General features: G+C 38.9%; 1 protein-coding gene across 2 annotated transcripts in view; it reads left to right on the forward strand.

The window, feature by feature from the left end:
* The window catches only part of APBA1 (amyloid beta precursor protein binding family A member 1), an 81,956-nt gene that overhangs the window by 18,361 nt on the left and 37,875 nt on the right, over positions 1-25,720 (forward strand). For both annotated transcript variants that reach the window (XM_071580013.1, XM_071580014.1), the window contains exon 2: positions 13,786-14,990. In XM_071580013.1, coding sequence (XP_071436114.1) covers positions 13,839-14,990 — 1,152 coding nt within the window. In that variant the 5' untranslated portion in view covers positions 13,786-13,838. The remainder of the gene's footprint in view (positions 1-13,785; positions 14,991-25,720) is intronic.

Consider the following 25,720-nt stretch of genomic DNA (forward strand, 5'->3'; position numbering starts at 1 on the left):
CACTGCCTGTTTTCTTTGCCAAGTAGTTTCAAGATTAGATAGGCAGCATACATGGATTAAGGGGCTCAGTCTGTGTTTTGGTCTGTGAACCTTCTGAAAAGAATCTAGATCTATTCTGCAGTGGGAGTAAAACTGCTGTGCTGTGAAACTGATAGATTCTCTCTGCTGTTACAAGTGCTCCCTGCAATAGGTATAAACATTTACAAGTAATCTGAGCTTTCCCGCATGCACATTCGTTTCAGCAAGATGCATCAAAGTAGTCCTAAACATATAAACTGAGAATTTCTGCACTTTGGCTGAAAAACTTAGCATCAATTTCAAAGAAACAGGTGCACTGCTCAGATTGACACCAACTGTTTAATACTTGGAGGATATTACAATCTTGCAGCACAAAGGGTTGCTCAACTCACTCCATTTATGACACCTCTTCAGTATCTTATGATCATATGTGATTTCAAGTGCTATTCAGTTTGATTTAAAAACAATAAATTAATTGAATTCCTAGCTTCTTGCATTTCCATCAGGGTGTGGTGAGAATTTGGTAGTACATTTTGCAGTTAAATTAATAATCTGTATTTATACATACTTAAATCTCAGTCTGCTGCAGCATACCTGATTTAACTTGAAGTGAAAAACTCACATCACATATAATTAACATGCTTGAGAGGTGTGCTTGATTTAATTAGTGCTGTTGCATGCATTTTTCTACCAAGTACACATTTCTAATAAATTTCCCCAGATGATTATCTTCAGGAGATTTGGTTCAGGATGACATTTTTTCTGTATATATAAACTGAAAGGTTTAAGAAGACTGGCCTTATTTTAAGCTTTATTTTTGTCCCTGCTATGAAAATAAAGTAGATGAAGGTAATAGGGCATAACTATTCCCTATGCTTACAGAAACTGTATTTCAAAAAGTTGTTTCTTCCCACTGTATTTCATGTTGCCTGTGTGGTGTTGTTTCAGGGCTCCCTTGCTGATGCAAATTGTCCATTTCACTTTCAGAATTCATTACAAATAAGTACTGATTAATTTTTGCTGCAGTCTAGTATCTTGATTAGTTTTTGTATTATGCTTGCACTAAAGGAGAGATTTTTCTGTGTCTTGCTTATTGTCAGGAAGGAATTAGCTAGAAATCAAGAATTTCTGTCTGTTATGTTCTTGGAACATCTGTTTCTGCATCAGTACAAAAATAACAAAAATACTACAAACTTGAAGCAGCGACACAAAGTTTATAATGGAAATTGCTTAAGCATTCGAGTTTTATTAGTCTTACTGGAGAAAATTGGACTGCTACATTATTTCATATTTGTCAATACATTTGTATTTAATAATTTTTTAACTCATTATAACATAAGTCAACATGATTTTGATTTAGCTTGTTAAGAGTACAGCACAGTGCTTGGATATCAGGTTTGTAAAGCAGGTACATTCTTTTCTGTATTTGGTTTAATACTACAGTGTTGGAGGAAAATAGATCATGCTGAATCTGGCAATCTGCTGCTGTTCCATGACCCCCAGATTTTCTCACATGGCCTCACTCTTACATCCTCTAAGATCTTCAGGAATTATTGCTTTGTGGATACATGTCTGTTACTGTGAAAGTTTGACACTCCTGCATTTAGAATGGAGACCTGAGACTTAGATGTGAATTATTAAGGTGTGTATTGATTAACGAACACTCAAAGAGGATATAGGTAGAGCAGCAAAATAGTCTGTGTAAAATAATCATATATGTAATTTTACAATTTTATAATGATACAGAATGCAGATTCTAAGGAATCACATGTGATTATTACTGATTTACAGGTTTTTAAGTAATGAGGTGTAACTCCATTTCCTGTCTACATTCATGCCTCCCTCCCCTCACTTAAAACAAAACAAAACAATCTTAAGAACAAAAACCTGGTTGAGTGTCAAACATGTCTTCCAAAGCATTTTTTTTTCCTTTTTGTGGACTTGAATCCATGTCAGTATGACTACTATCTATAGTTATCCACAAACCTGCCATTGGAAGGCTCACCTTCATTTTTTCTCCACTTGATTTGTGTTTTATTCTCCATTTGCTACTTTAGTCTTTATTTTTTCTGAGTTTGGGCTGAGTTTTTCATTAGCCTTCCACCTCCTTGTCTCTGCCAAAACTTTTCACAAGGAAAATTTTCATAATTATTTTTTTAAAATTTGATCTAATTTTGCTACACTCGTATTCAGATTTCATAATTCATGTTGTTCTGTGGGCAACAAAAGCCTTATGCAGTATTATCAGCAGGATTGCTTCCGTGTGGGTGGCTTGGCAGCCCAAAATTCACATATTGTTACCAGCTTAGATTTCTTGGATTTGATTTACATTTTTCAATTACTAGATGTAATTATTCTCCTTTTATTCTCTGCCTAGATCCAAGTTACCATGATGAGGTTCTTACTGTCTGTGCTAGAGCATGTGCCAGAGCAGCAGGGCAACCTGTTTTTCACATTTTTGCTGTGAGCTGTTGCAGTTCCTTAGCTATTGTGAGGCTGTGTTCTCCACGTTGACTTCTTCCTCAGAATTTCCTTTACATACAATCCATTTTTACTGAAATCTTTCTGTTTAATTTGCTGGTAAATAATAATGTGGTACCTTGCTGAAAGATGTAGAGCTAAGTCTCTTGGTTTTCTTGCTGTAAAGACATCTATAAATGTTTTAATAAGCAAGAAAAACTTGCTGATTTGGAATCTGCAAATCACAAGTGTGCGAAAAGGTCTTGCCAGACATTGGTTTAATTAGGTGGTTGCTGAGGTTTCTTTTTTTTTGTCCACCCACTTGGGTTGCAGAGACCTGGAACACATTTCTGCAGTGAGAAATTTGAAGACAGATTCATATGCTGGGACCTGTCAGTCTATTTGGTGCAAGAGTTACTAACATGTTACTTTGAGGGGTACTGGAAACCACATTTTACCAACTAATGCTTTTAGGAAGTGCTTTGATTGGTTGGTTGGTTTTGTTATTTGCATTTCATCTTACTGAAATAATGAACAGTCACAGAACAATTCCCTCTTCTTGTTTAAATAAATGCGGAATCATAGAGCTGTTTAGGAATGGATTTGAAGGACAAAATTATTTCCTCTTGCAAACTGGTTAGCATTTATTTTTTAGAATTTAGTAGACTGACTTAACCTCAGTTCACTAGACACCACATATTGGAATAAGGACATGCATGTTGGTTTTGGTCAAGGGGACTGCTTGCTCCAGTTGCATTAATATTCCAGTGATTTGCGAGTTGCAGCAATGATTCTTTATCCTGTTAAAAAAAAAAGCCTAAAAAATGACAGGAAAATAGTTCTTATTAAACTTGTTGCCCTTTTCAAACTGCAAATTGGTATGCAAAAAAAGATACTTTTACATGAAAAGTCAGATATGATATATTATTTAGTTTATTTAGTTTAACTGAGGCATTGTTGAACAGTTGATCAGTTTGGACATCAGTTTGGATATCAGTTTGGCAAGATGCTTGCAAGAAAAACTGAATTGAAGTCAGGATATTTTACTTATTGGAATTCTATTTCTAGCTCCAGAGGATGTCAAGAAACCGTTACTAAGTAGTCAGTAAGTTAACTTCAATTTGTCAGTTTTATCAGTATTAACTTGTTGGGGCAGAAATAACATCTATAATATTCTCATTGATGAAGTCAGGTATTCTCAGTAATACAGTCTTTCTTTAAAGAACCCTATCTGTAAGAAATTAGTGTCTATGTTGTTGAAGTCTGTTTTTAGCAGAGTGTATGATGCCTGCAGTTCAGCAGTTTACTTAACTGATACAAAGCATTGCAAATCTCATAGAAGGAAAGGATAAACCTGGGTTTAAAATTATTTCATTTTGAATTCTGAAAGTTATTTCTGACTTTTGGCTTCTTTTTGCTATTCTTTAGAGGTAAAACCATATATTGCCATCTGAGGCAGTGGAAGGTAACAAGTGTCATAGAGCAGACCCAAAGGATTTTGAGAGTACTAAAGATCATGGTATTTGTGTTTTGCTGCATCAAAAAATACAGATAAACTTTCTGTTTAAAAATGGCAAAATGCTCCTACATAGTTACGATAAAATGGTGTGGAAGAGCGAACATTTACAAAACTTCTAAGAACCACAAGAGTTTATGGCAGCTAATCTATGCTGCTTTTCAATTTATCATTTATTGAAGGCACAATGGTTTTGTCTGTTTCATGGCCCTACACTGGACATAAAGATGTCAAATTACATGTTTGAAGTCTTGTGTCAGAAACTGTCTTTAGAGTTGAACATATACAAAAGCATAAGCAAAGTGTTCTTCATTTATCTAAGACTAGACTCGACCCGTAGAAGAATACACAAGAGCGTAGATAAGAATTTTGACAATTTAAATAACTATATTGTTGTTGTATGATAAATAAGTTAGGTAAAGTGATTTTAGATTTTTTAATTTATTTCTGCAGAGCTGTCTCTAAAATGGGCTTTTCAGTGCCAAGACAATTAGGAGATTTAAAAAAAGACAAAGAATGTAACTCTCAATCTCAAGTGTATTGACATTTTTGTAGCATTTTTACAAATACCACCTGTGTAGTACTAAAGAATTTAGAAGGAAAAAAATATTTTTTTTAGTATTTTCCCTCCCCTGCCACACTCTCCCATAATTTTGAGTCATGTTCCAGTTAGCAATCTCTAACCTAGGTGTGTGTTTTCTCCTTGATTGAGCAGAGCTGCCAAGGCTTGGACTTAAGAAGACTGTAGAGAAGAGCCTGGTTGCCAAATCATGTGAAGTTGGTTCTCTTCATGCGCGTGTTGAATTAATGAGAATTGAATATATATATGAATACTTTCTTTTGTAATGATTCTTTTCTTTTGGTGAGCATGTGGTGGATTGACTGTGTCTGGCTGCCACCCCCTACAGCCCTGCCTGTCTCTCACTTCCTCTTCTCAGGATGCTGGGGAGAAAATAAGATGGAGAAGCTTGTAAGTTGAGATAAAGAGATGGGTTGTCAGTTGTCATGGGCACACCAGACTTGATTTGGGGAAAATTAATTTATTGCCAATTAAAACAGAGTTGCATTGTGAGAAACACAGACAAAACCTAAAACTACTCTCCTTGCTCACCCCTCTCACTTTTCCCCATGTTCAACTGCACTCCTCCTTTTCTGACTCTTCTGCCTGCTCTTCCCTGGGCCAGTACACTGCACCCCAGACAGAGTAGCTGCAGTAGTTACCTCAGGAAGGTAAAGTAGGGTAGTTTCTTCTTAAATTATGGCTCAGATTTGCAAGTGTTTGTACTGGGAAGCTTAGAGCCTATAATCACCTATGGCAGTGTGCATCTGAAGAGCTCCAGGTAGCCTTGGGTTTGCTTAGGGACTGCAGGGGGTGGATGGTTTTGGGGTTTGCCAGAAGACACTGGTGCAGCTGCCTGTGACTCTGGGCAGGGGCTTTTTGTGAGGTAACAGAAGGAATGCAGACCTTGGGACCAAAAGCTAAGAAGTGTGATTTATTGAAAAATACAACAAAACACCCGCCTTGATAGGAAACCAAGGGAAGCTAATGCACTTGCAGATGGCCCTTAAATATCCTCACCAGTGACATGGGTTTGTACTTGGCAGTGCCCCGCACCAGCTGGTGCTGCAGACCTCGGTCTGCACATGACTGGTGCTCTCTCTGCTGCTAGGCTGAGCTCTTGCAGAAGGGATCCACTTTTCCCCATATGTGTACATGCATAGGAAAAACTGCCTGGCATATGGCCAAAATAATTAACTAGGGCATGGAGGGTGGGAACAGAGGCTATATTTCTTTAATACTGCTCTTTTGAAGAATTCGTAGTCTTCTGGGTAGAACAGGCAGCAAAGAGTTAGACCTACAGCTGCATTTTCTAATATTCAGAAACAGGGATGAGGGAAACCTAGACCATGATACTACAGAGCCTGATACCAGCAAAGCCAATGCCCCTGGGACATGGGGAACATGTGAGAATGGGACTTGGCTGAACTTTATGGGCGCCAGGGGAGACGTCTGTATTGTCGCTGCTTACAAACTTTCAACTGCTATGTTTTGTATTCAGTCAGGTGCTGTTGTTCCCTGTGGTCTCAACACACTCCCTCATGCTTGTTTTCCTATAATATTTTTCAGTGGCTTAGTTCTTTGCAGTAGGTATGGATTATTGATCTTGAGCTTGTTAACTTTTATTTGTTGGGCCTTAACTTGGACTCCTCAGTTTGCTAATTTTTTTTTCTTTTCATTCTAATATTCAGGCTTCCCAGATGAGCCTGTTGAATATTTGTCTGCATGCTGTTACTCCTATAAGCTGTAAAATAAATCTGTATTTTGGCTTCTCAACATACTAGATTAAATGAACTGTGATAGTTATTATTATTCCCAAATTATGCAGAATTAAATAACATGGTATAAAGAATTATTTGTGTTATGTTTTTTGTGTTCAGTGTTTAGTTTTTTTGAGCCTTCAGGAAGGAACGGTATTTTTTGTGTTCCTTTTTTATAATGTATCAGTTTTTCTGTCACTACAGCATTCTTTTGGAAGGGAGATAAAAGCACTTGCAAGAGAGGTCCTCTGCCTCATTAAATTTATGTTCTCTTTTGCTTATGAGTGCATCTTTATATGCTGTTACACTACCATTTTTCCTATTGTCTGAATGATTTACTTGTCTGGGACTGGTCTGTGTGGAAGTTCGAGCTGTAAATGTTGCATAGGGATGTGAAAAGTGTGTTTGCGTCACTCCTCTCAGTTTTCTTTGTTTTGTTCTGAACCCTCTCCTGTATAGTTCTGTTCCAGTAAGTGTATTTTCTTAGTGGATGGAGACTGGCAAGTATATGGAAAGAGCTTTGTGGCTTTGAAAGAATGCATCTGCTTTTGATTTTCATGATCTGGCAGTAGTGTGTGATCTGGTTAACTTGATTAACATCAGCAGATACTTTTTTCCCTTTCCCTAATGGGACCCCAGTGGCTGCAGCCAGGCATTGCTCCCATTTCCCTGCTCAGACTGTAATTTCTGAGCAAGCTGTTATTTGAGAGACACATGTGAGTACCCTCAGCTGTGTACAGTGCAATTACTAATACTCTTCAAATTCTGTTTTGAGCTGCAGATGTGGAGAAATGTCAGTCTTCATTAGGGTCTGAGTCAAGATCCTCCTCGGTGCAGAGAAGAGTGAATGGTGGTAATGTCCTCCCTGTTTGGGTAACCAACCCTTCTCTCATCAGCTCTGAGGAGTAGCACAGTCCTAAGTCACTGAAGAGGTGCAGAAATTGTTAATGTTTCAAGCTGGTAAAAAAATTCTGTTGGGGAGCTTGGAACAGGCAGACATGTCTGGTGGGGCCAGTCAAATAAGGAGAGGTGCTGGTCTAGCCTGGTGGACCTCCTGCAAGGGAAAGTCTGGTGTGTAGTGCTCAGTGGTGCATCTGCTGTAGTGCTGACAACTGGTCACAGCATTTTGGAAGGGTCATAACAGTGATGTGCTTGAGAATTTTTTTACCTGATGACTCAGAACTATGCTTGGAAGTAAATGTATGACATCCTTCCATGTAGTTTCAGAAAGGACTGTGGGGCTGTCTTTACAGTAGGTGCTGTAAACACAGCCAGCAATTTGTGAGAAAATGCAAGTGACAGATCAGTTTTCCTTCAAACCTTTGGAAACTTGTGAGCTGGACTGTGCAGCTTAGATTTTTGTATTTAATGTGGTCTAAATCTGCAGCTTGTCCTTGAAATAGGAGTAGTAAAATGATTGGCAGGAGTTAGTAGAAGTTGATGGCTGGAGCTAAGGTTGGGCTTATTATGTGGGCTAAAAAGGTAACAGAAAATATAGTGGAAGAGAAATCTGTCTATATAAGGAGGAGACAAAAGTTATTTTTAATCTACTGTAAACTACATCTATGCAGTCCTACTTCCTCCTCCTTTGCATCTGTTGTTTTGCACCATAGTTCTTTCTTGTGAATTCCACCCCCCCACCCCCCACCCTGCCTCGTTACATAGCTACAAGATTGAATCAAATGAAGTAGCATTTCTTTCCAGGAATAAAACAGCTCAGGTTTTCTTCACGCTCCTCCCAATTATAATTTTTCATCAAATATCTTTGTTACTGGGATTTCACTGTTCCTTAATGAGGTTTTTGTTAGTCTGCAGCCCTTACCTGCTCTTACTTATCTAATGAAATGAAATTAAAAGAAAGCACTTCCCAAGCAGGTTACAATTCAGAAAAGAGAGGCATCTGACACAGGACTCTAAGTGGTCTTTGCATATGCTGTTAAATTCTCAGCAATTTCATATCATAGGGGCTCTTTAAAGGAAAAAAAATGAAAGATGTGGCTCAAAGACATACATCTGCTAAAAGACTGTTGGGTTTTTTGAGAGGTACTTTGTGTTCATATGTCTTGATAAGATCTGTAAAACAAGTGAAACACTGTAAATCAGTGAAACATTGATTTATTGCTAAGGCCTGGAAATAGAGAGGTGTTTTGTGAAATTCCTCAGAAAATGTGCTAAGACAACTTGTACTTGAGGTGGGATGCCTTCAAAAATGTAGTCAGAGGTCTCTGTGCTTTTAGTGTGGTTTTGAGATATGGGTAAATATTTTCAAAGAAAAGCTGTTTTTACATGGAAGACATGGGTCAATATATCCAGACCTTTTTAGGGAGGATAAAACTCTTTTTGGTCACACACTAAAATGACATACTGATTTTTTTGTGAAAGTTCTGCAAAATAAGAGGAGACAGCTATGCTTCCTATAAATAAAAGAATTAATTTGGAAAAAAAAAACCCTATGCAAGTACCCCTAGCAAGGATACAGGCTGGGGCTGATGGTGCTAAGTAGCAGGTCTGGGACATGGCCAGGACAACAAAATAAGGGTCAGCAATGCCTGGGGCAGCATGGGACAGACACGATCCTGAGAGTCAGGATAGGGTGGGGACCATCCCCTCTGCTCACTGCCTGCCTGACCCCACCTGGGTACTGCCTCTGCTTAGGTCCCTGATACAGGAATGACCCTGCCGGGAGTTGATGGAAGCCACTGAGACAGTGAGTCTGGAGCCCTTGCTCTGCAAGGAAAGGCTGCAGGACCAGGGCTGGCTCAGCTGGGAGGAGGGATGGCTTCAGTGGGACCCCACAACAGCCCAGGAGATGGAGGAGAGGCAGCGGGCTCTTCACAGTGGTGTATGGTGGCAGGGAGTGTTGAAAGCAACTGAGACAGGCAGAAAAAGGGGAAATTGAAACTGACTATAGAGAAGAAATGTTTTTCTCAAAAAGACAGCCCAGCACTGGAGCCCAGTCACATTTTTCCATAAGTAGCCTTGTAGGTTATGAATCCCCAGCTGGATAAGAGCCTGAGCAATCTGGTCTGAACTCAGAGCTGGCTGTGTTTGGGGCAGGATTTGGACTGGAGACCTCTTGTGGTGCCTTCATAACTTGCGTTATCCTGTTATCCTGTATGTAACAGAAAAGTGTGTGTGTGTGTCTTTAGTCTTGGTTCTATGTGGCACACAGCTTTGTTCTGAGACAGTAACTATAGTATACAGACATGTTAAGAATGTGAGTTTTTATTCAAGTCAGGATTAAATTGTGGAAATAGGATGCTCTTACAAAATAAACTACTTTAGTAATATTTGGAATAGTAAGAATAACAGTAATTTCACTTCTGCCTGTATATACAAGAAATCAAACAATTATGCATTTGGACTTGGGTAAGAAATAACAAACCAAATTGGAATCTGAACAATCACTCATTCACTTTTTCTTAATGAATATTTTTCCTGAGTAGCATTGGGTATGCATGTTGTGGTCTTGCTCTGAGATGTTGGTCAGCCCTTTGGTGGTGTTTTAAATGCTTCATTTTTTAATATAAAGTAGTAGCGAGAAATTCTTAAACTTCAAAAAACTTTTCTTTATGTTGCTTGAGAAATACATGGACATACTTATTTTTTTCTTCTTTACGGGCAGGAAAGTAGTTTAACCTTCAGCAAACAGTTAGTTGCAGTAGTAATCAAACTCTGATTTCTCTATTGTGAAGATAGAGTCATCCATCAAGTCCTTTGTGCAGAGCTAACAGTGCTTACAGAGCACTTTGTCATGTATGTTTGATTACTGGAATGCAGCTGCTGTTCTGAGTAATTAATATGAGACTATAATATTGTTCCGGTGAGTGCTGTGTCTGTATTTCCAAGGTCAGATGACCTCTCTTGCTTATATTCTCTACTGTCTATGGCATTTTATGTAGGTTATCAATTTTTTTTTTTCTTGCAGGAAATAAAGTGTTTTTTGAAGGTCTGGTGAGAAAAATCAGGCAGACCTTGTATTTACTTGAGGGAAATGCTGCTAAGAATAAAAAGTGTGGATTTTAGTAGTCTTCCAGCGACCATGTATGGAACGTGATTTAGTACTTCTAAGCCATAGCCTTAATAGGTATTCTCCAAATTACTATCCTAAGGACTGATTAACAGTACAATAAATGTTCTTGACTTAGAAGCTTACTTTTCATTGAGGTTATGGGGGCATAGGTGACTTAAGGACATTTATTCAGACCTACAATTTTCTAAGAAAACTTATTTTCTTAGAATTAGAATTCTTTTATATTTAAAAATAAATAATAATTTATTGTTTGAGAGAATAACCTGTTTCAATGAAAAGCTCTAAAACTTGGAGTATCCTCCTCAACCCTTCAAAAGATACAACCTTGAAAATTTCAGGATATCAATATTTGTTATTAAACTGAGAGAATTCTTCAAATAAGGACAATTTTCCAAGTGGAATTTTGGAAACTTTTGCTTTGCAAAAGGAAAATGCTGTATCTCTCAGGTGGTACTTAGCAATATTTTGTAGAATTTGTAATATCTATAATTAGTTTCTCTCAGCTAGACATGTCAGTGATGCTATCTGTCCACGGAATACATTAAGGTACCATCATGTAGTAAGATTTCTAAATCAGGATGATATATTTTCAGCTATTATAAGAATTTCTATTGTCATAAACATGCTGGCATTTGATACCTTGTTTGACTTGAGTATGTTCTTGTGGTTGATTTTTTGCCTTCTCTTCTAAAAACATAATTCAGTTAAAGATGTGTCAGGATACCTGTCATAAAATTTCAGAAAGTTGATCATTATCCCGTGTTTATGTGTAACTCAATTTCTTTCAACTAGCACTACTCTTTGACCAGTGACAGACACTTAGGCATGAGTCAGGGGCTACTTTGAATGCAACAAATTTGAGGCAGATTTTTTTAACCAGTTTGCTACTTCAGCCTAATTCTGGCTATGTGCAAAAGAGTGGAAATTTTATAACTGACTTTGATGAAAGCAGGCAATATTAAGGAAACATTCCAGTCTGACCATTCATGAGGCTCTCTGGCTTCATACTCCCAACACCAGAGACTTTCACCACTGGCACCTTTGCAGTAGGTGGCTCCAGTGACTTGACAGGTCCCCACTTGACTCCCTACACATTCTCACATAATTAGACCAGTTTTCCTTAGTGGTTTGATCCCAGGTTTCCCATGGCAGAGGCTCAGATATCTTGTTCCATAGAGACATTTATTCCCAGCATAGTAACAGGAAAACAGCTCCAGCTGATGCCTCCAAGGAGGGACCTGAAGCAACAAAAGCCCTGGTCTTTTATTTCCTCATGGTCCAACCATGTGGAAGTCTCACTCTTCTTTCTAAGCCTTTGGCTTCTGTTGTGTCTCCCAGTGTCCATCCACCTGGCCAGCTCTGATCTCTGTGGCCTTTTCTGCGCAAAGTGTTGGCAGTTCATGGCTCTTGCTTGGGGCTCGTGTCACCCAGGGCTCAGCCTGTATCTCACCTGGAAGGTTGCAAACTGAGATACTTGCACCAAACATGTTCCTTAACTGTAATCCCCCTCAGGAAGGACTTTGCAAAGGACTGTTATGCCTTGGCATCTTCACCCTTTTTTTTATGGGCTAAAAGTGGAAAGCTGTCTAATATTGTTCTTGCTTATTATTTAAATAACATACCATCTGCTCCAGGCAGGAGAGAGTTTGGTTTGTTAGTTCTGGTGCACACCTGCATATATACATATATACTTGTATTCTGTCCATTCTTTCAGATTTCTTGAAAGTTTTAGCTGGAAAAGACCTTGTGACTGAAGCCTTCTTGTAACTTCCTTACCTGGAAAAAACAAACTGATTTTTTTAATTGTTATTTTGAAAAAGGATTAGTTTGTGTAGAACATCCTTATCTATCTAGCTAATGTGTTTTATTAGCTATTATTTTACAACAGCACTTCCTATATACTATATAATATACTGGTTTTCTTCCTTGTGATGAGGATTTCTGAAAATGAAAAAAATCTGGAATGAGGGCCAAGATGCATTTTGAGCCTTTGTTTGGGTTTTTTGTTTTGCTTTGTTTGTTGTTGGAAGGGGGTTTTGTTTGTTTGGCTGGGTTTTTTGTTATGTGGAGGGTTTTATGTTGTTTTTTGTTGTGTTTTTGGTTTGTGTGTTTTTTTAAGGAATCCTGTCTAAAAAACTAGAACTTTAGGTGTAACAAAGACAGGGAGCATTCACTGAGCTGGAAATGTCACCCTTTAGATTTCCCATGAAAGTATAGTGCAAGTGTCTCACACATAGCCCTGCATGCCTGTCAACTTTTTTAAGAGAGGGTGACTAAAATTACTGTTGGTTTCTTATCACAGAAAGTTATTCCCACTGCTCTTCTGCACAGAGCTCATTTAGTCAGTAAAGTGCCACCTGAGTCTCCCTGCCTTAGTTTACTAGATTTGATTCAAGTTCTATTTCACATTCACAATTGGTGATAGACACATACTTTTACAGATCCTTCAAGTTAGAAGTCTTCCAACAGGTACCTTTTCTTTTAGGACTTATCAATAAGTCACGGAGTACAGTTTTATTTTCCTTATGGACATGTGATTTGATTCAGGGACCTAAAAGCACATTGTGTGTCCTTTTCATGACACTGCATTTTAGAAAACATAGGACAAGGTTTAAAATAGCTGAAGATCTTACATAAAAATGAAACTTTAAGAGCTAGATAGTCCTGCTTGCTCTATGAAACTTGCAGAAGCTAATTTGTATTCTTATAATTTGCCTGTTTCTGTGCCTGGCATATTTATTATTATGGGCAGATCTCTCTAGTAATTACATAATCTTCGAAGATTTTTTTACTCAAAGTCAGGAAGGCTGATGCCTCACTAATCTCAATGTGGTCAAGCTTATGAATATTAGTAAAGTTTTCTCCATGTTTTAAGAAAAAAGTAATCTTAACTGATTATAGATAGATTCCACAAGGATACCTGTGTTGTGTGTAGTTGTTGATCTGAGCAATTGCAGGCTTCTGTGACAGGAATAAATCTCTTGTTTTATATTACAACATCCTTCCTTTGCTCTGAGTTAGTGAGTTGTAGGGAGAGTGCTGGAGCAAAGATGAAGTATTTCTGTTTTATCTCTGCCATGTTTGAGGTCCTGGCAAAAGTTAGCTTTTCTAATATACACCTGCTAGCATAATTGGAATGCCACTGCAATCCACAGAAACATCTTCAAGGAGTTGCTAGGAAATGATTCTTCCACAAGGAATATGTTAATGGAAATGAGAAGTGCAGTCCCTAGGAATGTCCTTTATGATTACTACTGTTGGAGATTATTTGGATGGGAAACCATACTATTGTCCTGGCTGTTGTCTGACTGCAGAACTGACCAAGTCAAATGTTTGTCTAACAGGGAAGGAAGGGTGCCTTTTGTTGCTTCTGTTTATTGATTCCACCTTTTTTTTTTATGGTAATGTCAGAGGTGTCTTTTTTTTTATTTCTTTTCAGCTGTGATAGACAAAATGTCAATAGAATAAGTGACCTACCCTCCAGAACTTGCCATGAACCATTTGGTGGGACCACCTGAGGGGGAGATCAGTGAAGAGCCAACGAATGGAGCAGTGAATGAGTCAGTGGAGGCTGATCTGAAGCACTCGGAGGTGGAAGAGGAGCAGAGGTATGTGACTCGCTATCCAAGGCATACAAACAGCAGCCAAGTGGGCCTGTCTGGGCAGGAGGAGGAAGGGATGCTAGCTCGGTCAGCCAGCACTGAGAGTGGTTTCCACAATCACACGGATACTGCAGAAGGGGATGTGATAGCCACAGTGGAGGACAGTTATGAAACTGAGCGGGTGCAGGAAAATGAGGATGAGAGTGCATATGCGGTGCAGTACAGGCCTGAGTCTGAGGAGTACACGGAGAATGCCGAGGCTGAGCATGGTGAGGCCATTCACAACCGAACATTGCCCAATCACTTACATTTCCATTCCATTGAACACGAGGAAGCCATGAATGCAGCCTACTCAGGCTATGTCTACACACATCGTCTCTTCCACCAAGGAGAGGATGAACAGTATGCTGAGGCTTATGCTGACTATGGACTGCAGGAGCACGTGTATGAAGAAATAGGAGATACACCAGACCTTGATGTTAGGGAGGGGATCCAGCAGTATGAACAGGAAAGAGAGGAAGCTGACAATTACCGCAAGGAGGCACTTGGTGCCCGTCTTCACCACTATGATGAACGGTCTGATGGAGAGTCTGACAGCCCTGAAAAGGAAGCAGAATTTGCACCCTACCCGAGAATGGATAGTTACGAACAAGAGGAGGACATTGATCAGATTGTAGCAGAGGTGAAACAGAGCATGAGCTCCCAGAGCTTAGACAAGGCAGCTGAAGACATGCCAGAGTCAGAGCAGAGTTTGGAGCATGGTCAGGCTCTTGTCAGTGGGGGGCATGAAAGTAATGGCCAGCTCACAACCGGTTCTCGAGTTACATCCAACTCAGGAGAATCTGTACAGAGGTACAGCAAGGAAAAGAGAGATGCAATTTCACTGGCCATCAAGGATATTAAAGAGGCTATTGAGGAAGTGAAGACAAGGACCATACGTTCTCCTTATACCCCTGATGAACCTAAAGAGCCTATATGGGTGATGCGGCAGGACATCAGTCCATCCAGGGATTCTGACGACCACAGGCCACTAGATGGAGATGTGAGTATATAAATCTTTCGGCTCTCAGATTATGTATGTCTTGTTCCTTTAATTGTGACATGCATGACAGTGAAGAAGAGTGCATTTTGGTCTTGTTCTGTGTCTTGTTCATGAAAAAGTATGCAGTGCTTTGTTCTAAATTTATACTCTAGAGAGCATGAGAGAAGTAAGCACATGCATTACTTGGTAGCCAAGTTTTTCATTATTAAACACTACTGACCCCAGGTACAAGAATTTGTCGCACTTGCACTTTCTGAAACAACTGCTGCTAATGCTTTTTACTGCTGTGGGATATTTTAGAGTAGCTACCAAACACTTTTATATTATCTATCCTGTGTGTTTTTGTTAATTCTAGTTTGATTTTCTGTCACATAACAATCCCAACAGTTCTGTCAGAAATCTGTTAATATCCTTTATGATGGTATCACAGATCAGATTCATGTTCTAGAAAAGTTGCACGTCCACTTGCAGGCTCTAGAAGTATGTTATGAATCTCAGTATATTACATTTTCACTGTAAAGTGTATTCAGTCTCCAGCAACCTGAGTATTGAAGGCCATTGTTTGGATCTACAGCAGCAGTATTTCTGAAATCCTGTACTTTTGGCATGAGTTTTAACTTTGATCAGAATTGTTTCCCAAGTTGTGCTTCCAGCTGTCTGTAAGATAATATGTACTATAAGTTTTATGAATTTTCTGCATTTTTAATAAACTCCTAAACAACTGTTAACTCTATTAAATTTATGCCTGATATGAAAAGATCTGGTAGGCTAAATTTACTGACTGAAAATAGTCTATTGTGTATTCCTAGGCTATTTACTTCAAGGAAAAGTGCAGTGCAAACATTTGTTCCATCCTGTTTATTGCCATGGAATGTTTTTGTGACCTTGTATTTTTGAGAAGAGCACGGAAAATAGAAAATTTTTTGTGTTGTTGGGTGTTTTAAACTGAATTATTGTAATGTTTACGAATACATCAGAACTATTCAAAACACCTCAGCTGCTGCAAAGGGAATTCAGATGGTGAAAAAAGATCACATAACATGTATATCAATGACAGAATCCTGATTTCTTAATCTGCCTTCAAGATGATGGCTAGTATTCTATGAATAGGAAGAGATTTTTGGAGTATGGTGTTTGAGTTGCTGAAAACACATACAAGCTGATCAAGACATGTAGCTTTAAGATTTTAATTGGTTTTGGAAACACAGTGATGAGTACGTTTGAGTTGTTACCTTGAATCTCAATAGTTTTATTGAACCTTATTTTTATAAAGAAACCTAAACCCATATTGCAAAAGTTATTTCTACAAATATTTTTTAAATTTTGTCCGTTACCAAGCTGATTAGCAGTCATATGAGGGTTAAAGAAATCTTCTCAGATTATCCTTTATGAGCAACAATTATTTTTATCTTCTTAAAAAATTTCCCAAAGCTGTAATTATTTTTCTCTTCTTTTTCAAATAGATCACATTACTCTTTTGCTGCACATTTTGGTTACCATATTGTCTGTGTTCGTAAGTGTTGTCTGTGCTTTGAGGATCAAGGACTTTCCTGCTGCTTCTTTTCTTGATTGGTTGTAACACTGACTACCATGACAGTTTCACTGACATGAGGCTGGGTATCCTGAGAGCACCAAATCCTTCCTGAAGGTGCTTCAGCTGCTCTCCAAAATATAGTTGCATTTTGCAGAATTTAACTTTTCTAAGGTATGCTGGTATGACTCAGTTTGATAAGCTGATATAGTGGATGTAACAGGTGTTTCTGTTGGTCTCCACATACATTAGATATTGAACTACTTTGGGGTTCTCATTTTTCACCAAAAGTTAATTTCTCATTCAGTGTTTTTCATAGCATGTCAGATAAGAGCCTTACTGAGATTTTAAGAGTTGGTTGCAGTCAGAACAGTGATCTATAATGACAGTATAACTGAGTGAAAAGATAAATGTTGGTTGTAGATGTACAAACAGTCTGTGTTCTTGGAAGAAGGAAGCAAATTAGGCAAATAGTTTAGAAATCTATAGCAGATTGAGGGGAAAACACATAGAAGGGACTTGGGACTGGGTAGGAATTTTGTTTTTCCCCAAAGATGAAGTATGTATTTGCTTTACTGGATTTTTTTTAATTCAACTGGCAACTCAGGAACAGTGTGCTTTCTTTAAGAAAGCATTTGTAGAATTGCATTGCTGTAAATTGGGCAAAAATAGATTATCTTGGCTAAATGATGATTGATCAATTGTACCAAAAGCATAGTTGAAGCCTATTCACCTATGAAAATTTTTCTTCTGTCTCCCTTGAGACAGAAACAGTGTCTCAGACAGGAGCTTTTCAGGCCTACCAGCGTATGCCAAAGATGTCTTTCTGTCTGATTTGTAACACTGACCTTGAAATAAGAGTGTTTTAACCTTCAGGCAGACACTAGTTTTTCCCCCCTGAAGTACCAAGGAGCTGCAGATAAGTAATGTAAATCGGATGCTTTTATTACCTTCAATTATTTTGCAGATCTACTTAGAAAATTGTCCTCACGTTGGTTTTTAGCAAAACAATTTTCCTTTTAGAGATAGAACTTACCCGAAAATATTTGTAATAATTTTGTGTTCTGAATCATGTGATATTGAAACTTGTAAGGCCTCTTTAGATCCAAATAACAGTCACATTTTGTTTACCTAGGAGCTCTCCACTGGAGAAAGTAAAGCCAGGGAGCCAGAAAAATTTGCAATTAAGAGTCATTAAATACAATATCTTTTGCCTTTTCTCACAAGAAAGTACCTGTTACTCCCCAGTGCTGAGCATTTGAGCGATATATTCACAGGGGAATGCTTGATAGAACACCAGTTGAAAGTGTTTAGAGACTATTTTGAGAAGCTAACAATCCAGAAATACTCTACTAACTTGCAGCTGGGTGTAGTTTTGGGACTGTTAAGACAGACATTCAATGACTGCTATGGTAAAAAAGATACAGATCACAATATTCATTTGTACTTAAGATGTCCTGATTCCAGATTTATTCACAGCTTAATCTACCAGGAATATCAGTCATTCTTGTGTAGTTTTCCTCAAAATAGATGCTTGGTAAGTACATGAAAAAAGAAAATTGCTCACAGCCCATGGATGATTCTCTTGTAGTAAACTCTGCTAGCCCTGTGATGTAGGAGGCAGCTAGCCTTCTGTGAATAAGTAATTAGTGTACAGAGGTACCTGTTAAATCTTTAACAATGGAGAGTATTAGCTGCCATGTGCCTTGTGCACCCTGGTTTAGTGTTGTCTGACCAACTAGTTTGTGGGGAAGGTGTTGTGTATTTGATAAACATGGAAAAGTCCTCAGTATCTTTTGAATAAAGGCAGCAAGAGGGTTTTTTAAGGTTTGCCATATGAAGTATATACCATTGATGTATATTTTCAAAGTCTATTTATTAGAAACTTTTTAGACCAAAGAAGGCCATCACTTGCATATGGCCTTGTGAGGATCTCTTTTTCAAATACAATAAAAATTAAAGCTACTCAGCTGCAAGAAGTGTGACATCAGGAAACTGACCTGTGAAGGAAAAGACTGGAAATTCAGTTAGGTTATGTTTTCTAAGTGTGAAATGAGAAAAAATCATAGAATCATAAAATCAACTGGGTTGGAAGAGACCTCTGAGATCATCAAGTCCAACCCTTAATCCAACCCCACTTTGATTACTAGATCATGGCTCTTAGTGCCACGTCCAGTCTCATCTTAAAAACCTCCAGGGTCGGAGAATCCACCACCTCCCTGGGCTGCCAAATCCAATGCCTGACCACTCTCTCTGTAAAGATCTTCTTCCTGATATCCAACCTAAACCTCCCCTGACAGAGCTTAAGCCCATGCCCTCTTGTCCTACTGTTGGTTGCCTAAGAGACCAATCCCCACCTGGCTACAGGATCCCTTCAGGTAGTTGTAGAGAGCGATAAGGTCTCCCCTGAGCCTTCTCTTCTTCAGGCTAAACAACCCCAACTCCCTCAGCCTTTCCTCATAGCACTTGTGCTCATTCGCTCATAGAATCATGGAGTCATAGAATGGCTTGGGTTGGAAAGGACCCTAAAAATTGTCTAGCTCCAAGTCACTTGCCCTGGGCAGGGAGACTTTTCACTAGACCAGGTTGCTCAGAGCTACATCTCACCTGGCCGTGAACACTTCCAGGGATGGGGCATCCTCAGCTTCTCTGGGCAACCAGTTCCAGTGCGTCACCACCTCATAGGAAAGAATTTCTGCCTAATATATAATCTACACCTTCCTTCTTTCATCTGAAGCCATTCCCTGCTGTTCTGTCACTGCATGCTCTTAGTCTCTCTCCAGCTTTTTTTTAGACTCTCTTCAGGTACTGAAAAGCTACAATTAGGTCACCCTGAAGCCTTCACTTTTCCAGGCTTAACAATCCCAGTTATCTTGATCTTTCCATCATACTGAATAAAGTTTGTAGCTGAAGCTATGAAAAGCTTCAAGCATGGAGTTTGTGGTGCCCATGTGCTCAGGAGTAGCAAAGTGGGAGACCCTTTAGGAAAATATGTTCTTCTAGATGTACACAGTTATCTCATTGGAGGGGAAGGCCCAAATCCCATCTAGGTCGTCATTCTTACCTGTGAGAGTCTCCACTGGAAACTTGCTGTAAATGTGCCTAGCCAAGCACAGAAATTGTGGTGTTTAAATGTCTAAATAGAAGACATGCTATGCATGGATCTGGACTGGAGGATGAACACATGTTCGATTGGAAAAGGTAATAGTTTTGTGTAGTAGGTAATTGAAAATGCAGTGAAATATTTGGGTGTTTAAATTGTATGGCAGGTCTTAAGAAGTGTCTTTAAAATGTTGTAGAGCTTGGAGAAGAGTGGATTGCTTAGCTGTGGAAGTACAGACACCTGCTGAGAAAAGCTCTGAAAGGCACAAAAACTCAAGCAGAATTTTTTGGGCTGCAATTTAGAGAGAACAGAAGTGGGCCACCTGCTTCACTTCTGCCATAATCAGGAGAAAACAGTGGTTTGAATGGCATTTAAGACTTAAACACCATAACCTTTTTTTGAGGTCCTTTCAGTCATAGCTCTGGGGTTATAGCTCTGAGAGCGGTGTTTTGCTGACTTGCAGGGGATGGCTTGTGTTGTATAGCAAGACTTGTTTTGTGAAGCCCAGTCACTGGTGTTCACAGTCTCTGTTCCTTTGCAGACACTGGAGGTGCTGTGATATTAGAATAAATGGTAATACAAAGTAAAACCATGTACTTGGGTGATTTAGATTTGTGAGGTAGAAATAAGAGCTAAATACAGGCCTTCCAGGTAGAACAGAAAAGAGCTGCATTGTTTGCTTCTCTGTCATTTTTGACAGTCATGTTTTATTTCAACCTTTAAGTTCTCACTCAGTTGTAGGATTTTCTTAGTTCTCACAACTCCAGATGTGAAGTTTTTTTATGGAGTTGAATTTGCTTCACTTTTTCCAGAGTAGGAGTAATGTATTATTAAAAAGGCCATGGAGAAGTCTTTTAAATAATTAAACAGGTTTTAGTGATAGATGAACTAAGGAGAAAAAAAAAAGAAAGGAAAGAATTGAAATAAAGATGAGCTTTTATTGGTAGTATTGTTTGGGGTTTTTTTCTGAGCAGACCTTTTAAAACTGCTGGTTGAGCTCACAGACTACAGGTCACTTTTCTGTCATCTATGTGAGACCACAGATTTAAGTTTACACAGAAAAAAGGAACCCCTGAACCAAAACTCACTAAAAACCCAAACCAAATCAATACAAAAATAGTTTCATTCATCAATCTCACAGAAGAAAGCTTAGATTTATCAATTATTCTGTTTGAGGAAAACCCCTCCTGGATGAGTCACAGACTTTTGAATTACATGGGACACTGGATATGTAACCTCTTGAATATTTTGTTTGTTTATTGTTTTCTAATTATTAAAAGCTGAAAGTAATTTCAAGTGATTTTTCAGTGCTGTTAAAAACTAGAACACCACTTGTTGCAGTTAAAATCTTTCAAAAACACAGAAGGGATCCACACTGATTTTTTTCAGACTGACACATAAAACTTCATTTTTACTGGAAGTTCAAGTGAAAGTGCAATTAAGGAAGTCCATACTCAAGAGGAGAGAAACAGCCAGCACTGAACCAGCTGCCAGGAGCCCTGCTTCTCTGCTAGCCTTACATCCATCATGCATGCTGCTGAACAGGCCTTACCTGCATTGTGTGTGTATGTGGCCTGATGGACAACCAGAGTCCATACAGCCTGAGATTTTACTCAAAGAGAAGTTACCAGCTCAAGAGGTGTGATGGGGTACTGCGTGATTACTGCTGCTGATTCACATGGCCAAGAGACTTTGAAACAGACAAAATAAAGGGCTACCTTGCCCTAACAGGCTCAATTACGTTTATTGTTGGCTACATTTATAGTTTGCTCACTTGGACTTTTCTGTGTTGGATCTAAACTTCTGTGTATTCTTAGCTGTATTTTTACTTTGCATTTGAGACAGGAATATAAAAGTGTCAGGTAGGGGTTTTTTCGAAGACTTAGTTAGTGTTGTACCTTCAGTGAATTTTCCTAAGGATTACAACTTAGTGCTGATGTGCAAATGCTCATGTGCAGTGTATATATTTTTAAAAGCTAGTTTATTCTGAGCTTTTGCAATGCACATTACAAATGTGTGGACAGTCAGATCTTTCAAATGGGATTATGAGCTGTTGTCCATTCTGACAGATGACAGAAGGTTCTGTCCTTGCACAGCATCATCTTCTTCCTCAGGGAAGATTTCCCAAACCATGACTTCCCAAACTGCATATGTTCTTGGATTTTTTGTACAGGTGGTCTGTGATCCTATGTGGTGACTCTAGCATGTGTGATCCATTGATAGGGTTTACCTTAAGCTGCATACAAAACACCTCTTATGGTCAATGTGTGTGTAAGACTGTCATACATGACCTTATCTGTATATGCAGGAAAAATTTCTGTTGACTACCAGCAGGTGCTTTATCCATATACTGATGGTCATTTCTGCATCGGAAACTACCTGAGTCAGCTCTTGGATCAGTCATAGTCCTGACCCTGCAGCTGCCTGTTCAGAGAGCCCATCGCTTCTGGTGATAAGTACCCAGGATGGTAGTTGAAGGGATGACTGGTGCCTATCAGTTGTCTTGTGCCCAGGAGGAGTCCAGTGAGGGAATCTCTTTAGGCTGCCTGAAATTCCTCTATGGAGTGGTCCTATAGCAGTTAGGCAAATGCATTGTTCTGAAGTGAGCAGTTCAGTCAGTTACCTTGCCTCGGGTCACCTTGTCATTTCATTTATGCACAATCTGGCAGGGGGCAAGTCCTAGACCACCCAGGTAAGTGCACTGGGTATGTACAGAAGCAGTTACACTAGTACTGCAGCGCTAAGTTAAGTTTCATTCCTATATTGATTATAAATTAAATTGCATAGATTGTGCTATGGAATGCAAGTGTGTATACAGTTCTGAGTTGCTTTTATTTTTTCAAACCATCAAGTTTTAGCACCTGTACTTAAAGCAAATTTAAACAAAGACAACTAATGATCATTAGTTTTCAGCTCCATTCTTTGTGAATATTTATGCCATCTAAAAGTTGCAGTCTCAGTCTGCATAGGATTTGAATTGTTCAAATCACAGAGGACACTCTGCCACCATGTAGTTGTGCTCAAGGCTGAAAATTACTGCCATAGTCGTGCTGGTTTGGGCAGTTCTTGTGACAGAATGCATCTGATTACACTTCCATGTTGGACCTTAAGATTCCATAGTGCTTTGACCTTTGCCTAATGTGTATGGGTACTTTTGAAAAATAATTCTCGCTAAAACAAATAAATAAATAAATAAAACCTAAAAGCCTTGCTTTATCAAGTTGTTTCCTCTGAGCTAATGTACAAGAAGATTTTGTTTGCAATTCCTCTTCCTAAAAGCCTGTAGAAAGATGCTAGTGTCATATAAGTAATGGCCTATTGTTTAAGTGAATCTTGCATTACTGAAGTATTTGTTGATTTGTCCACACATTTGATGCTATGCAAAAGCTCTGAATAAACTACCTTTCTTAAGACAGAAAGTGCTGTTTAACATCTTTGTGAGTGACATGGACAGTGGGATCGAGTGCACCCTCAGCAAATTTGCTGACAACACCAAGTTGTGTGGTGCAGTCGACACGTGAGAGGGAAGAGATGCAACCCAGAAGGACCTGGACAGGCTTGAGAAGGGGACCCACAAGAACCTTGTGAAGCTCAGTGAGGCCAAGTGCAAGGTGCTGCACCTGGGTCAGGGCAATCCTAAGACAAATACAAACTCAAGGGAAAAACTCACTGAGAAGAACCCTATGGAGAAGGACTTGGGGATATATTGGTAGGTGAAAGACTGAACGTGAGTTGGCATCAAAAGCAGTGTGGCCAGGTGGTCAAGGGAAGTAGTTTTCTCTCTCTGCTCCGCTCTGTGAGACCCCAGCTGTAATACTGATTCCAGTTCTGGGGACCCTGACATAAGAAGCATGTGGACCTGCTGGTGTGAGTTCAGAAGGAGTCCATGAAGATGATCAGAGAACTGGAGTATCTCTTCTATGAAGACAGAGTGAGAGACAGGCTGGGATGGAGAAGAGAAGACTCTGTGGAGACTTTTTTGCAGCTTCCCAGTATGTATAGGTGCTACAAGAGAGCTGGAGAGAGACTTTTTACAAGGACATGCAGTGACAGGACAAGAGGGAATGGCTTCAGACTGATAAAGAGCAAATTTAGGTTAAATATGAGCTAAAAACTCTTTACTGTGAGGGTGGTGATGCACTAATGCAGTTTGCCCAGAGCAGCTGTGAAGGCTGTATCCATGTAAGTGTTCAGGTGTTGGCAACAGCTTTGAGCAAAGTAGTCTAGTGGCAGTATGAACTTAGATGATCTTAAGGTTCCTTCCAACAGAAAATATTCTGTGACTATGATTCTATGATTTCATCCCCTCTGTTCTAGCCTTGTGTGTGTATGATTAAGTCACTCAAAAGTTACACTCTTATCAGATGATCTGCTGCTAAAAGCACATAAAAACACTGCTTTTATAAAGCAAGACCAAGTGATTGTATTTGAATGCATCAGTGTCAGTTACATGTGTCTTCCTGAGCTATGTAGTAAACAGCTGGTTTGACCTGGATAAGTTAGATGGAACATAATCCTCTCCTCTTACAGGATCTTAAATCCCTCTGCACAATAGAAAGGAGGGCTTTTCAGGTGGAATGGGTTGCATGTTAGTCAGAGTCAAACAACCCCAAAACTGAGATGGAGAATTTCTGGATGTACCAGATTGAGTATCGTAAGAAAAATGTGAGTAGATGCTCGAGAGGAAAAATGGGGTAGCTAACACTTTTTCATTGATGCACTTAAGGAAAAAAAAAGCCTAATCCATTGATGGACCTCTGTACCCAATAACAATATGCTTTGCATGAGCTTACCATGTTTGCTCTGACATTTTTTTAGGCTTCTAAAACTTGTTTTATTAATGACAAATGACAGCAAAGCAGTCATTAAGTCTTTATTTTATTCTTTATTTAGAGCAGCTACGTAAGTGGTCTATTCACTATGATCTATCAAAATATTTCTTGTTATTGCTGTGACTACGTTCTTTCTTTGTACCTTATATATATGGTACCTCTAACTGCATTTTGATGTCAAGGTAAACTAAGCCTTTATTCTTGAAAGTGTTAACTTTTCTGTATGAATGTTTTTGGACATGACAGCTCTTATGTCAGGTCATGTCATGTAGCAAACTTTGTAGGATGTTGGGTAGTTTTTGTTCTTCTTTTTCTTTGTTCTTTTGGGGTTTTTGTTTTTTGATTTAGTTTGGGGCTTTTTTTCCCCCAGAAATATTTGAGCAGACATTCAGACAGAGCTTACAGAAAGTGTGGGGTTGTTTACTTCTGATACTTTGTAAATGAAAATAGCTGTCTAAAGACATTTGTAGCGCTACTGGAGTAACTGTTAGTACATTTTAAAAGTTACAAAGTTTCTTAATGCCAATCACCTGGTTTAAATGAAATCATTAGTTGTTATTCTTCAGTGTATGAATACGAGGTCTTTTAGACATTCTAAAGAGGGGGGCTTTTGTGTGTGTGGAAACATTTGATACTTAACTTTGTTTCTTCATCTACTGTTTAAAGCTCAATCCTACAATATCTAGATGTCATTATTGAGTTGATAGTATTTTGTGCCTTTTATATTTAATCTTAACACAGAAATACTGCATAACTATTAAGAATGTGAGCACTATGAAGGCACTTCTGTACATTAATAGGAGTTGCTATTTGTGCAGTAGTTGCGTCACTATGGCACTGTTAACTCTGGTAATTACACAGCAAGCCAGGGCAGCCTGTCTTTCTTCCACAGCCTCTGCATGAATGCTTGAGGTGCAGAGAGCAGTTCTTCAGTCTGATGGCATAAGCACATGCAGGCATTCTAGGGACCATTTCACAGCTGTATCTGGTCAGGGGCAGTTTCACAACTGTGTCCCTTGCAGTTGTAATTAATACAGGGAGATGCAGGGACTATGCTTTTACCTAGGAGTTACACGTGTAAGGAATTGCTTCTTAACTCTTTGGAAGCCTTTATTAGTTAACTATAATTTTAATACTTAATTACTGTCTGATATAGGCATTCTAAAGGAATGGGTGTAAATCAAAGGAGAAAGGAATTTTGTTTTGTTCCATATCTAAGAGAAGCTAAAAGAAACTTAGAGGCCTGGCCTTTTGGTGTTGTGTT

The sequence above is a fragment of the Pithys albifrons genome, chromosome Z (assembly GCF_047495875.1).
Source record: "Pithys albifrons albifrons isolate INPA30051 chromosome Z, PitAlb_v1, whole genome shotgun sequence".
Classification (NCBI taxonomy): Eukaryota; Metazoa; Chordata; class Aves; order Passeriformes; family Thamnophilidae; genus Pithys; species Pithys albifrons.